This window comes from Aptenodytes patagonicus, chromosome 23, assembly GCF_965638725.1.
Source record: "Aptenodytes patagonicus chromosome 23, bAptPat1.pri.cur, whole genome shotgun sequence".
Classification (NCBI taxonomy): Eukaryota; Metazoa; Chordata; class Aves; order Sphenisciformes; family Spheniscidae; genus Aptenodytes; species Aptenodytes patagonicus.
Window position 1 is genome coordinate 3,753,066 of NC_134971.1, and position 15,119 is coordinate 3,768,184.

Genomic DNA, 15,119 nt, shown 5'->3' on the forward strand with positions numbered 1-15,119 from the left:
TGATACGTCCTTTCAGTGACAGTGGCTCGGGTGTGCTATTAACTGTCCCCCTATTTTTGTGATCCTGTTGGATTTCACATGTAAGCCTGCTCTGGTTGCGGGTTCTTGTTAAGAAGCATAAAGGATGCTGCAGGGAGCAGTCTGGGAGCCATGGTGCAGGATGCACTCTCTGTAACGCCGTCTGTTTATGCACTTGGTGGTTTTTGTATGAGAATCCTGTCCTGACCAGTCCCTGTCATTCAAGATCCTCTGATATGTTTTGTGATCCTGTAAATGTTGAGGTAATTGCATACCTTCCCTGCTCATTTATTTTCAATTATAGGCAGGAATCTTCTTTGCATGCTGTTTGAAAACCTTGTATCAGGTATCTGTATGCAGTGAAAGAGATGCTGTGTTCTGCACTGTGGGTGGATGCTCTCACCGGAGCGCTTTCAGCCATGCTTTGAACAGGGAGGGTTCATGGAAATGCTTGCTAAGTGCCCTGAGATCCCAGGAGGTGAAAGGCACTATCTGACCGTGGCTAAGTGGATGTACACACATATATAATGCAAGAGCCACTCATTTGTTGTTGTGCTTTTTCATGTTCAAAAATAAGCACGTATTTCCATCTTCCTTTAAAACATATCTTGCTGTTTCCTGAGTGTCCAGACCTGAACTTAATTCGTAAATATACTTGTGGAAACCATTGAACGCAGCCCTTTCTCGCTTATGTGGCAGGGCAGACCTGCTAGTATGAAAGGAGGGTCACCATTTTGCATTGCACATTGAACGCACACCTGAGCTTGCATGAGGGTCACCTCCCAGCTCCAGGCTGTGGCCTGTGCCGGGGAGGGGGACAGGAGCCTCTGACCCCACTCCCAGCTTCTGGGCAAAGCCATAACTGCATAGACGGAGGTACCATAACGGGACATCTGAGCTGCACAAGCAGCAGAGGCAGAGACGTCCACATACGAGTAGAAAGGCAGCAACCGTCAGCAGCTCACACCTCTGAGGAGTTGCCCCCGAGTGATGGGAGGAGGGATCCTGTCCTGCCTAAAGCAGTGCAGGTCTCAGCAGAGAAGGGTGTTCCCCGGGATGTTTCGTTTTCAAAGATCTATGTATTTTAGGAGTGTTGTTAAGAAATCTCTTTGCTAAGCCTGTTTCTTGTTTTTCTGTCCCACTGTCCTCAAGGATGTTAACTTAGAACAGCTGAGTGCAGGCAGTCCGTAAAAATGGAATAGGAAGTTTGGGACATCTCAGGCCTTCAGGTCAAGGATGATCAGTAGTACCCATGTCCCATCTTATGATAAAGAGGTTTTTAACGTGATGTCACTTCAATGTCCAGTATTTCTTGAGGTACTGAATTCTAAAAAAAATCAAAATTGGACATGATCTTGGGCAGAGGTGTCCGGGTCTGCAGCAACCAAAAATGTGTCCTGCACAGCATATAGCTTACATGGCACCCATGTGAAGTATGAAGAGTCTTGAGTGGCAGGGGCTACACCAGTATCTGTGGTTATAGTGTGTGCGGTTATTGGGGATGAATTTTTGGTACAGGGCTGACATTTCTACATCCCTGCAAGTGGTTGTCTGAATCTGCAGCGGCCATGATGGTAGCAAGGTTGAGCCTTTTCCCCCTGTGGAGACTAAGAGCACCAGGTAATGTTCTGAAGTATGAAATGTGTTTGGATTACAAGAGAAGCTTTCCAAACGTGGTTGAAACCTTTGCCTGAGGCACCTCCACTTTGTTGCCATTCATTTTCCTTCATTTTACTGGATGTTTCACCCTTGGAGTGATAAGCCAGGTCTTTTTCTTCTGACAGTTGTTGCAACTCTGTTGCCATGACTACTTAACACACTTTTTGTTCTCGATACCATCTCTTCTCAGAGATGAGAAGAAAAGTGCTCACCAAACTTTCACCTGCATGCACAACAAAATCCCCCCCAGGACTTGTGCCCTAATGACCTGTGGATAAAGAGGACTTGGAGCAGCTCCTTCCTCCTAGATGCTGAACTGCAGGGCACCCGAAGGGTCTGCTGCAGCTGAGAGGGACTGATGAGTGCTGCTGAGATAGCATGCAGCGGGGTTTCAAATTGCTGGTGCTCTTATTTAAAAGGATCTTTTGAAGAGGTGTAAGTGCCTGTGAATTTTTAAGCACAGAGGAGAAGCAAGTACTGGATTCCTTTGAAGATGCCACAGAAAAATATCACTCATTCTGTAGCAGATTGAGATGGTGGAGGGTGAGAGAGCATGGAAGGAAGGAAAACCCAAAAGAAGATGTTTGCATATCATTGGCACTTTCTGTAAGAAGTCAGAGCGATCAGTATGTATAGGGACCTAGTAGTATATGGAGTTTTTCCTTCAAGTAGCACTTGGAGAGAACTAAAACCAGTTCCCCAAAGTGACAAACTAAGTCCTCAGCTTTTGGCCTCAAATTCCAGTCATGAGGCTACGGAGAGTTATGAAGTCTAAGGCCAGAGATGACCCCCTTGATTAGCTGATCTTATCTTCTGCAGACAATGTAGGCATTCACTTGCTGAACACTACACTCAACCTCATAGCTCGCTGTTCTAAAAAAAAATCCCAAGCGCGATATACGTTCTCATTTCACATCCAGTCTTGATTTAAAGACTTGAAGTCGGTAAGAAAACCTGCTCTGATATGTAGTACAACAGTTTTGATGATGAATTCCCTTCGCTACAAAAAATATGTTCTGGTTTGAAATTTTCTAGCTCCTTTTTTCTGGCCGCTGAATCTAGATAACTTTACAACCATCACAAAAGCTTGTCCGAGATGTAAGCCAGGGACCTGCAGTGAGGATGGTGCTCTGAAACAGACCAGCCATTTGATACTGAAGGGGCACTATCTTTAAAATCTCAGCTTTGTGATACGGTGGTTTAGTTTTTACATATGAAAATGTTGTGAGCTTGCAATTGCCAGAACTGGTAGGTAGTTGCGGTGCCTCCTTTCTCCCCCATGGTGTCCTCTTTCTTCAGAAAGCAGTCACTTGACGCCACTTGAGCAAATGTGGCTTTGTCCGGGGAGAAAGGAGCCGAGTGCGTGGCAACACTGAGGCAGGTCTGGTATTTCGGAACGAGCCGTGGCCAGCACATGTTCAGACGAGCCCTTCGGAGTCCGGGGATTCAGGCACGAGGGGCTCTCGCCTTCTGTTCGCAAGGCATTGCCTGCGCAAGCTGCTCTGGAGGAGCGTTTCTGAGCGACGTGGCTGATTGGGATGGCAGCGGGGAGGTGACACCAGCTGGGGTAGTCCTTGGAGTGCCATTTAGCTAAATTTGTGCTGTGAATTAAAAGGACAAAAGGTTGCAGTTTAACCCGGGAAGCTTGAGGGAAGAGATTTAACTTTTCATTTTGTCAGGATCTTTTTGTTGTTCTGCTAACCTTGGTGGCACGGAGCCAGAAGATTATCTACTGCCAGGAAAAAAACAAATGAAAAACAGTAATACACGATCCTTATTATTACCATTGAGCTCTGCAGAGGATGAGGGAAGAAATTCATACGAGTTTCTTTGCTGCTACGTGATGCTTTGAAGCTAGGTCACTGCTGTGTTTAGCATCTTCCATAAACTTTGGTTAATGTTTTATCTTGGAGCATAGCAGATGGGGCCAAAAAGGGATGTTATAGGAGAGAGACCCCAGTTCTGAGTCAGAGATGAGGATACCAGGGCTTTGGGGAGAGTTCAGGTGGGATTTAGAAAGGCTGGGGAAAGATGGAGAGGCGGGCGTCGCAGGCAGGGTGACAGTGCTTCAGAGGGAATAGAGGGATTTTGGGGGGAGATAAATGGCAGGGAGTATGCTGTGTGAAGAAGACGATACTGTGTCCTTAGTAAGGTGCAGCAGGCACTGTAAGCATGACTGTCAGCTAGAAATTGAGGACGAAGTCTAATGCATGTTTTCTCTCTCTGATGCCCGCAGTGTGCCAGATTCTCCCAAAAGGAGTGGTAGGTGTCTTGGGACCTTCCTCAAGCCCAGCCTCAAGCTCTATTATCAGCAATATCTGTGGGGAGAAAGAGGTAAGTGGAAATGTCCCGTGTTGGAGTAAGTCTATGCCCTTGCGCCAACTGACTTGGCCCCAATGCCTGGCGGCTGCCCGAGGCTGGGAGGGTAACACAGGAGCCCTGGCTCCTTCCTCCCCGGTGGTTCGTGGCAGGCCTGGGGCGAGAGTGGAGTTGCCCACCGTGGGTAAGGGGCACCGCAGAGATCCTGACCCGTTCCCCAGCTCTGCCTTCTGCACGTTGTCCTTCAAACCGAAGATGCTCTCGGTGAGCCCTGATCGCAGCAGTGCTTCTCGCTGGCTGCTGCCTGGTGCCTGGGCTCCCTGGGAACACAGCGTTTTGCTGGTGATTTAGTAAGTATGGATTAGGTTTTTTAATTTACCACTATACCGAGCAGCAATGCCTTCTGTGCAGATCCCATGCAGAAGGGCTTTCTGCAGCCTTGAAGGGGTTCGTTTTGAGACTCTCGCGTCTATGCCAAGTCCCAGCCACAGCCGCATAGCTTGCTGCAGCTTCCAGCTCTGCCTTACGCTGCCTTCTCCCTCGCCTGGGTCTGCCTCTGGCATTTCTTGTTCAAGTCTGGTGCTCCGTTTCTCAGTCATCATTTCTGGGTATGCACACCTCTCCTTTCCACCCGCGCTCCCCAAACCCTCTCCAGCTGACATCCACGTGCCTCATCATCCCCAGTGTATTCTGCCCTCATGTCCCAGCTGCAAAGCAGAGCAGGGATGTTACCTTCATTAGACAGGGGCAGTGAGGTACCTGCCTGTGGTACTCCAGGACATCCTTGGCAAAGATGACTTGCTGTAGTCATCTTACCTGCTATATCGTCCTTCCCATGCTCTGCCATGGCTTCTAATGAGCAGAGTTGACAGCTTGGTTTATCACCCCTTCTCCTAATGCACATATTCTTGCAGCTTCCTCCTTTTCCATTTCCTCTCTCTTTTCTGCCTCCCTTGTCCTTGTTTTCATCTGTATCACCTTTTACTTCAGCTTCCTTCACATGCGACACCGATGCGAACCATGTCCCCACTGACTGAGGGGTGCAAAAACCTCAGCTTGCCCTGGCAGACATGCATCCCGGCCAAAGTTCCTGGGTGTGACATTACTTTGTGCACATACTTGGAAAGCTGTGCCCCTTTCTGTCTGCTACTGTTCCATCAATGCAAACACTTTTTATCTGCGTCCAGACTATGTGCCTGATTTAATGTTTTATAAGCCTTGAACCATCTTACATTGATCTGGCTCTGCTCTCGGGAAAAGAAATTGAGTTCTCTTCTCATAGTTCATCCCTTTAAAGCCAGATAACATCTCTCAGTCATTTAGTGGTCTCTCTCTGGAGCCCAGCCTCCAAGGAGGGGAGTGCCTGGAACTGAGCACTGTAAGTAACTTGCATTCACAAATGACTGCTGTTCTTTGTTCCCTGAGAATCAGAAGTGTTGAAGATGGAAGAGATCTTTTAGACCTAGTGCTTTGGGCTACAGCAGGATGGGTCTCTTGAGAGTATTTTGTAGTGCTTTCTCCAGTTAAATGTCCCAGACGTGCTTCATCCCAGGCAAAGGCAACTCTGCAGCAACAGATTGCAAGTGTTTTTCCCCTGAAATTCTTATTCAGTCTGCGTCTCTGATCTAAGTCCCTTCATTTTTTTTCAGAAATGAAAGGTGAGTGCTATTGTACGTGTAAGGTATTTGATTCTCAAGTTTGATCTCAGCTGCCCTCCTAGTGATGTAAACCTGCAGTAACTCCCTGTGATTTATATCACAGTAGCATCAGTTCGTGCCGCTGTGTTAAACGTGATACAGCAACCCAGCCAGAGCCATTGTACTGGCTGTACATCCATCAGGTAAATGAGAGTGTCCCCATTTTACCACCGAGGCACCAGATGGTGGAGTGACTGGCCTGATGCTCACCTGTGGTAAAACTGGGGGATGAACCCCTGCGTTACCCCTCTAGTGCCTTTGGCCTAAAGATTTCCTTTCCTCCTGTCTGGGGAGGGGTGTTGCACTGGGGCAGAGCTCTTGGAAAGGAGAGGAGGGCTCTGGGACTGAAGGTGAGCTCTCAACCAGGGCTGTGATCAGCTCTGGGCTCTTGCAGGAGCTGCTGTGACGGTGGCTGCCTTCACCTCTGTCTCCATCTCTCTCTTCTCTGTTAGTGGTTGTTGCTGCAAGTTTCAGGTTCCATCTGGCTCCCAAGAGTGATCAGCACGCTGGAGCTGCCCTGTCTGCTCTGGTTAAAGGAATTTGCCTTTCGCTTACAGTCTGCTTCTCTCCCTGTTAACAGAGCCCGGGATGAGGGCTGCAGAGTGAAATCAAGGCAGATAGCAGCTTATTACTCTTTAACTTTCCTATTGCTAACCAAACAGCTTATGCTGTCAATGAAGCAGCCATCACAACCTACTAACAGGCTTTCCCAAGAGGAGAGGGATGGGAGGCATGGGAAGATAGCTTCCGGAAGGACTAATAATGGAGGAAAAGAGGACTTGACACTCCCCTAATGAAGCCGAAGCAGGTGTTTCACTTTCTCTGTCTTCTATTTCTTCCAAATAATTCACTCAGCAAAAGGAAAACAATATTCCTTCTTCTTACTTGGCTGAACCCCCGGTGTCTGAGCTTGATCTGTTTGCCCACCCGTTCCCTCTACACGAAACTGCCAGGTGTGCAGCAGAGCTGCCTCAGAGGGAGCCCTCCGGCTGTCCCCCCGTGCAGCTTCCCTGCTCCCCCTTCCCCAAATTCCCTGGGAAACGGCATCCCACTCCCACCTCCTGCTCCACTGTATTAATGACAAGTGCAGCATTATTAGGACTTGTGGTTACAGTCCCGTTGGAGCTTGCCCGCCGTATGGCCACCTGTTACCTCTCTGCTGATCAAAAAAGCCCAAAGCTTCTGGCTGCCGCATCTGTTCCTCTCTCTCCTGAGCCTTGCCAGCGCAGGGTCATCTTGTTCTTCCCTTCATCTCTCCTAATTACCTGACGACACATCGGTACTGCAGGCAGAGGTGGATTTGCAGCACTTCATCCATCTAGCACGCAGCAAAGGTCTGGGGGTCTCCAGCATGGGCTATGTAGCTCCCTGCAAAGCATCCTCCGTATTTACCAAGGCAGCAAACCCAAAATGAAGTGTGTGCCTGGCTACAATTAGTGCCCAAGCTAATTAGGTTGAACTCATCCGGAATGGTTTCCTGTGCTGTAATCACAGCCCCCGTTGCCTTTCTCTGAGTGGCTCAGCAAGAGTTTTCCTGATCCACTCCTTCCCGTGGCTTCTTGTTGCTGCGATAATTATTTTCCTCTGCTATTGCACAAATCCCACCCTCCTCTCTTCACTCCGGTGATGCTTCTGCAGTTTTATTGGGATATTTCACTTTCTGCCTGCTGTGCATTTCACACCAAAAGTCCTTTATGGTAGATTTACTTGTTTTTATTTCTTTTTCTTCCTTAATTATGTTTTCTTTCCCCTCCTCCCCACTTAGGTTCCTCACTTCAAAGTGGCACCGGAGGAGTTCTTGAAGCTGCAGCTACAGCGGTTCACCACCCTCAACCTCCACCCCAGCAACACCGATATCAGCGTGGCCGTGGCAGGAATCCTGAATTTCTTCAACTGCACCACTGCCTGCCTCATCTGTGCCAAAGCTGAATGTAAGTCATAAGTCATTGCCAGCCTGGGTTCAGCTGCCCCTCTGGTCCCAGTGCCTTCTGTTCTATCTCCTCCTGCGTGTTTGGTGCTTGTTGGAGAAGGTCCCACAGGCAGTGTGTGAGAGCTGCCTCGCTGTGGCATCCCAGGGTGTTCGCCTCGCCTGGTTGCGGTGGCAAGGTCTCTTCTGTTGGCAGCAGGCAGGCACTTGGTCAGAGCAGCCCGAAACAGCGGAGACCTTCAGGGCAGGTTTTCCACCCTGTTGCCCCGTGGAGGTGTTTGCAGTGTTTGTGAGAGGAGAAAGGGGATGGGGGAGAGACTTGCCTGCCTTCTGTTTGACAATCTGAAGAGTGTTTTGCTTGCACAGATGGGTTTTTGAAATGAAAAAAAGGCTTAGGCTTGTTTCTGGAGATTATTTTAGGCAAGTAAAGCTTTTTGAAATATGTCTATCTCAAACCCACGTGCAGTTTGTGGCCTAAAAGCAGGACTTGATTAATGTCCATACGCTGCGCACCCTCTTGGGCTCTGCAGCCATACATCTGCTGGTAATTGTGCATCTGGACGCTGGAGCGTTCACCTCAGCGAGACCATATTCATCTCTGCATAACTCCTGTCATATGGCAGGAGCAGGCTCTGCATCGTAGTGGTAAGAAAGAGTAAAGTGTGTCCTGTGCTTTTTAAGGTCAGCGTGTATGTAGGTAGCTGGTGTGTAGTAGCCACATCTATTTTGCTTTTATTATCCTGTAGCCAGATTCATTAGCACTAGAGTTTACCATACAAGCAAGCCTAGAAGGAGGGGCTTTGAATAGGCACATGGATCCAGTGATAGCTTTGGGGACACTGGCAAGAGCTTAGCAGTCTCTGACCGTGGGGCCAGGTACAAAGGAAAGGCAGCATCCTCTCCAGCTAGCCCTGGGCAAACTTCATGCCACCAGCTGTGCAAGTAACGCAGTGTTGTGGCAGATTCCTGCACAGGGACAGAAGGAATAAGAGTATCTTTGCCTTTTCTTTTTGCTTTATGTACCCTGACGAGACCACGTTCTCAGCTGATGTAAGTCAGTAAATTGCCTTCAGTAGGCATGCTCGGATTTACCCCAGTAGAGGACCTGACCCTAAATTATGCAATTAAAATCATGCAAATGGTCTCCTACATTACTTGTAGTGTTGGAATTTTTCATTGTCTAACCTTAAGCAAAAAGGAAAAAAAAAAAAGGAAGAAAAGATAATTAGGTTTTCTCACCTGCTGTGCAGCATGCTCACAGCTCTGTCCTCACGCTGCTGCCAGGCATGGAGCACACATACACATCAGCACACCGCCGTACACCCCTGCCCTTCTCCCCAGTTACGTGCCAAAACATGCAGGTGTCTCCCATTGAAATATAAATACCTCCCTGGTAGTAATATGATTTATTTCACTTCATTTAACTGGATCAAAACATTGGGAACCAAATTGCTTGCATTAAAATAACACCCTTTTAATTGAATCAGTCCGGTTTATTTTACTCTGGTATTCCTGGATAACTCAATATTTAGGATGTGCTGTGCGACCCGAGTCCTTCCCTGACCCAGGGAAGCAGTGGGACGGGTGCCTTTCATGCATCCTTCTCTTTGTGCTCAGTAAGGACCTTATCTGAGCTAGGCTTGAAGCACAACATGCTCTGACTATAATGGAGTGCAGAAAAGGCATAATCCAGCTTCACGCAGGAGCACGAGCCCTCATTTTCCCTTAGGACAAGCAGGGCTCCTAAGCACAGTCCTTAAACAACTAACTCGAGGCACTTTGGGCTTTCGGAAGGTTGCTTGGAGGCAAATAAGGGGAGCATATGAGCTGTCTGCTCATCAGTGAGGAAATGCTGTTTTGAGGGATGTTATTATTTAGATCCCAGGAGGGAAAGTCATAGCTGCTTTGGTTTAAGTACAAGGCTGTGTGATGGGACTCCTGGGTCCTATCCCGTCACGCTCATACTATCACTGTAAGGAGTCGCATCCTTCCTCTCAGGACTGATTGTAATTTCTTCTGGCAGAAGCAGAAAATGACCCTCAAAGTCAATGGACTTAGGCCAGCCTAAGTGTAATGCAATGGTGAATAGAATAAGATTATGTGACTCAGTTTCTCTGTGGTGCGGAATAAGTAGCTAGTTTGTGAATTGCTCTGAAGTCCTAATGTGGAAGGCTTTGTGTAATTCCACCGAAACCTTAACCCAAACAGGCAACCACTGACAAATACAGGGGTGCATAGACCTCACAGGAGCTACTCTGTATGCTCTGATTGTCAGAGGAGAGGAAATAACACCCGGTGCTTAGGAAGGGAGACCAGGGCACTGAGGTCAAAAAGCTTGTGCATGCTCTAGGGCCGCAGGGAGGTGTTTGAAGCAATGCTGTTGGTGTAAGAGCAAGGCTGGATGATGGGAATCACCATTTCTCTTCCCAACCATCAGGGTCAGGAATTGCACCTGCACAAATCCTGTGCAACCGTGAACAGAACTGCTGGTCCCCTGGGCCTTGGTCAGGAAAGCTCGGAGAGAAGGAGCCCCTCTCCTTCTCTCCAGTAGCCTCACAGGCAAGAACAATAAGCAGGAATGTGGGAGTTCACAAAAGCCTTCAGGTCCTGCCTTTCCTGCTTCCCAGGGGCGTTCCCTGGTAGCGGGCTGTAAGGTGTGCCAGGCACTCTAGAGGGGAGGCCATATCTGCAGAGAGCTTGGGGGTGGGCTACTCCTGCCAGCTCCGAATGTTTGCATAAGAAAAGGAAAAACAGAATAAGCAAGGTCAGGACTTCCCACTGGCCAGCTTGAACCGTTGACCTGCCTCTGTGAGTACCTGTGGTCCCCACAGGACTGTTCAAACAGCGTGTGCCTGGTGCAGCCTCTCCGCACAGGGTGGTCCTCACTTTAGTACTTCAAACTTGCCAGGAGGGGTCTACAAGCTCTTGCTCATGTTCGGCCTGCGGAGCAGCCTTCTGAAGTGCAGTCTGTCAGCAGCAGCATCTCGCATCCTCTCGTCATCAAACAAAGAGGAATCTCTTCAGATAATAGAGACTTCCCTCCACATGACAGGAGGCGCTGCAAGCAGGAGGCTACAGGTAGGATCTAACATGCTGGAAATGATAATTTCCTCGAACCAAAGGAGGAGATCAAATGCTTCCTTTTTGCCCTGGTCCCACTTCCTCCTCTCCGTGCCTGATGTGCTTCAGAAACTTAGCAGCTGGGCTCTGCCTTCCTCACCGCAGAGGCCAGGGTGGCTCTGTTACCTGGGCTTGTGCCCCGGTGAGCTGCGGGCTGGAGGAGAAGGCAGCAACAGAGGTGCAGATGTAGTCAGCAAAGAGAAGAATGAAGAGGAAGCTGAGGGTCTGATGTGAATCACAAACTCATAGCAGTTGGCAGAGGGATGCTCTCCGGTTTGCAAGATTAACTTACAGCTGAGATATACAACCTTTGGCATTAAGGAGCAGGATCTAATTTTATTTCTGCAGGAAATTAAATAGAAAAGGTACATTTCCAAAGGGGACGGCTGAAGATTGCCCTCCACACACCCACCCCTTTCTGTGAATTTCTGTCCCCTTGAAAGCCACGTTGTGGTGTAAATCTGGGCTTCTCCCACCAGCAGGGTGGCACGCAGGGTAGCACGGCTCGCCCTTTTCCTTCAGGTCTGTCCAAAGCCGAGCACCGCGGGGCCGCGACCTCTGGCAGCGCTCCATGCCGACTGCAGTGCAAGCACTCCCTGCTGCCAGCCCATGCTTCGCTGTGATGTTTGCCTGGGAATGCTCTCCAAGGGCAGAAGTATTTTATGTTCAGTGATAGTCCTGGGGACTTCAGTCTGTGGGCTGTAGTGCCAGCAATGGTGGGTCCTGGCGTCAGTGGCCGGGTGTGCTCAGCCCTCATCACTGGCTTAAACTGGGGGCAGGTTTGGTAGTGAGTGCTTGGGGAGCTGCATCTAGTGCTGCCTCCCCTCCCCCTAAACATCCACTTCTTACAGAGTACAGTGTTAAATGCCATGAAATTTAAATCATTGTGGAAAAAAGGGGTAAGTTCCCATGTCTTTTTTTTAATGCAAGACTTTTATAAAGTTAGTAGAGTGCTCTTAAAATCTTTCTCAGTTTTGCAGCAGCAGATTTTGTGGGGATGAGCTGTAAGTGAACTTGGTATTCTCAGGGCTGTTACTTGCAGCAACCTGTCTGGTCCCTTGCAGATGTGGAATAAAGTGAAAATAAACCTTGCAAGGATCAAATGAAGGGCTTAGGTAAAATTTACTGTTCACTTGAGCTAGTCCATGTGTCCTGTACACAGAGTGAATTCACTGGCTAGTGAGAAAGAAAAAGAAGCTGGTGTGATCCAGAGAAGTCCTGGCCACTGCTGGTTTTGTAGTCCCTTGCTGAGTTCGTACCTGTACTCAGAGAAAAGGTAAGAGGCGAACGCATTGTAAAGAGCTCAGTGCAAACTTAGCTTGCTGAAAAACTCTCACCGTGAATGAGAGGCTCCTCATCTTGGATGTATCCCTTTTAATGCACTGCTTTGCTACCTTTGTGAAGTGCTGGGAGTCCTTGAAAGCAGCGCTCTCTAACGCTAATCACATCGCATTGTATCGCTTCCCCGGCCCCTGACCTTCTGGTGAATGCAGTCAAAGATACGGTTAGGTTAAGAATAGAGCTCTGACTTGAGGCTGGCTTTTGCCCCTCCACCAGCTAGTATGTGATTCTGCTGATAGTTCTGTTCTTTTCCGTTTCCTTCAGTTCAGCTTTCCCCCTTCTCTTTGGATTGTCTTTCTGTAGGGACGGGATGTGTGACCATGCTAGCTGTCTGTGTCTTGCTAATGATTACCTCTGGTGGTCTCTCTGGTCAGTCAAACTTGACAGGAGATTATTTCCTGATGAAACTCAGCAGCTGGATAGAAGAGACAGACTATCAAATATGCTTTCTTGACTAAGAAAAGCTGCAGCAGGAGCTTTGACGTCTTATTAGACATCAAGGAAGCCGTGTTGGAAGGAGCCCTTGCAATGACCTAGCTGCAGGAAGAAACTTCAATCAGAAGTGCCGAAGGCAATAAGGCACACGTCCAGAGAAGTCGGGACTCATCCTTGTGGGTGCTCACTAAGTATTACTTCTTTTCTTCAGCTCCCATGTGAAGGGAGAGCCCGGTCCTGCAGACTGCGTGGGGAGTGCCGAGGTAGCCAGAGTCCTGGCTCTTTCCCGTGGCCGATCACGTCCAGACGCTGCCCGAGGAGGCGGAGGGCTGCGCTGTGCTGGGGCACTCGGAGGGCTCAGTGGGGGCTCGGGGGAGGCAGAAATGCAAATGGTAGGGCAGAAAGAGGGAGGAGGGCTTTGACGTGGAGGTGGAAGGTGGGTCTCCAGAGACCTTGCCCAGTAATGGTGCTCCTGGGCTGCAAACACTGTCCTACTTTCTTCTCTAATTTCCCCATAAAGCACCAAATATGCTGGTTTGTTTGATTTATTATTGGCTTCTGTGTTGCTCCATGAATCCCCAGTCCACAAGTAATTCGGCACTGTGCTAGGACCATACTCACAATTTTTTTCACAAATTTTTAATGTAGACCTCATGGTATTTTTGCAATGGTCTCTGCTTTGCCTGACTCTCAGCAGAGCTTTTCATCCCCAGGGACACATGCCCTTGGAAGACAGCAGCTCCCCATCAGAGTGCTCCAAGATCTCCAAAGTCTATCAAGTTGTGCCTTGCAGGGCACTTAGTTTGGGAGCTAGTAATGCAAAGGCTTAGGAGGAGGAATCATCCTCCAGCAACCAGCGATAACCAGAACAACCCTGCATGCAGGAAGATAATGGAGAACTTGTCTGGACTCTGGAGTCCTGAGCGAATTTGTATCAGCAATCTTATCTCTTCCCAAGAGGCTTTTGGGGCCACTTTTTATCTGGAGAAGAGCTGGAGTAGCTCCATCATTTCCCATTCCCTGCTGGCCCAGGCCTGTGCTGCAGCCCCAAATCCTTTCCTTTGCAGCGCATAGACACAGAACTGCAGGACTGCTTCCTACTGGGGATGGCTATGGGGAGTGGGAGAAGTGTTTTTTGAACCAAGCATAAATTTTAAAGGTATCTGGTTTTTTTTCTCCCTTTTATTTGAAGGCCTTTTAAACCTAGAGAAGTTGCTTCGGCAGTTCCTCATTTCCAAGGACACACTCTCAGTTCGGATGCTAGATGACAGCCGGGATCCTACCCCTCTCCTAAAAGAGATCCGAGACGACAAAACAGCTACCATCATTGTGCATGCCAACGCATCCATGTCTCATACCATTTTGCAGAAGGTAAGTGTCTATTAAGTGTCACAGTTGTACACGCGGCAGCTTCCACTGAACGAGATACTGTGTGCAGTACATGAGCATGCACGTGCAGGTGTTGTATGATAATGGAGTGTAAAAATTCCTACAGCAACACTGGAAATGGTCTCTGCTGAGAGGGGAATTGCCACTGATGGAGTTTCTGCAGAAAATAATTTGTTCTCTCTTTCCAGGACTGTATCTGTAGAAGCAATGGTTTAATTGCTCTGAGCTGATATGTTTGCTTTCTAGAAGTGGCGTGTGTTTGTGGCTCCTGTTGCCATCAAACAGCCGTGGAGGGCTGCTTAGTGCTCTGAAATTAGTCGATCAGTGCAATAGTTTTTTCTTTTTTTTCTCCAAGTACATTTCTAACTTTTTGCTTCCTTTTTTATTGTCTTATTAACTGAGATTTTATTTTAATCATGTTTCTTTTTAAATGGTCTCTTGCTGCAGTTTTTAGCATTTGTTTTGATAGTCGACTTCAAAATTGAGCAGTGGCTCCAGATGGAGTCTAAAGTTGTGTCTAGTTTCCCACATCCTGGAAGGAACAAGAAGTACTTCCCGAATGGAGGCAGGATCCAAGCAATGGGGTCCCCCCTTGGCTGTTGGTGCAGGCATTACACACGGTGTCCTGGCTGCGGTATCAGGGAGTCAGTCGTTCAAATGCCATGACTGTATCAGATTTATCCCTGATGACAGCCAGCAGAAACCGTTAGAGCTGTTTTTATTATTCCCCCTCCCCGCCCAAGATTTTTATTCCACTGCTTGCAATTTTGCATTTCTAAATAGGCGGGTTTGGGGTTTTCTTTGGTCCCCTCTATGCAGGGGTTTGTTTTTGGTGGTGGGTTTTGGTTTTTTTTTTTCTTTCTCCTGGTCCCTGTTGCGTGCTGCCTGGCTGCTGAGGGCTTTCCCCCTCCTCTGTTGCTATAGTGACTTCCCACAGGCACACAGCAGTGCTCTTCGGGCACACGCACTCTCCCTTCCCAGCTCCAGCATCCTTCTGCCACGACTGATAAAGATGTCAGAGATTGCCACGATTTTTCAGCAGTTCAGTAAAACCTAATGTAGTCTTCCCGGCTAGAGGATTGTAGGAATGGAAGGTAATAAATAACGAGCTTCTGATCTGGCAACTTCTTGCGCTTTGGGAGGCTGGAAAGTATTTTCTTTATAGAGGTGCAACTAGAGCAGGGGGTGAGGTTGTGGTGAGCAAATAGGTATAT

The 15,119-nt window shown here is 48.4% G+C and overlaps 1 protein-coding gene across 4 annotated transcripts in view; it reads left to right on the forward strand.

Moving 5' to 3' along the window:
• GRIK4 (glutamate ionotropic receptor kainate type subunit 4) overlaps nucleotides 1-15,119 on the forward strand; it is a 212,423-nt gene that overhangs the window by 133,870 nt on the left and 63,434 nt on the right. For all 4 annotated transcript variants that reach the window (XM_076358471.1, XM_076358473.1, XM_076358474.1 and 1 more), the window contains 3 exons: nucleotides 3,914-4,011; nucleotides 7,459-7,624; nucleotides 13,709-13,887. In XM_076358471.1, the coding sequence (XP_076214586.1) occupies nucleotides 3,914-4,011; nucleotides 7,459-7,624; nucleotides 13,709-13,887 (443 nt within the window). The remainder of the gene's footprint in view (nucleotides 1-3,913; nucleotides 4,012-7,458; nucleotides 7,625-13,708; nucleotides 13,888-15,119) is intronic.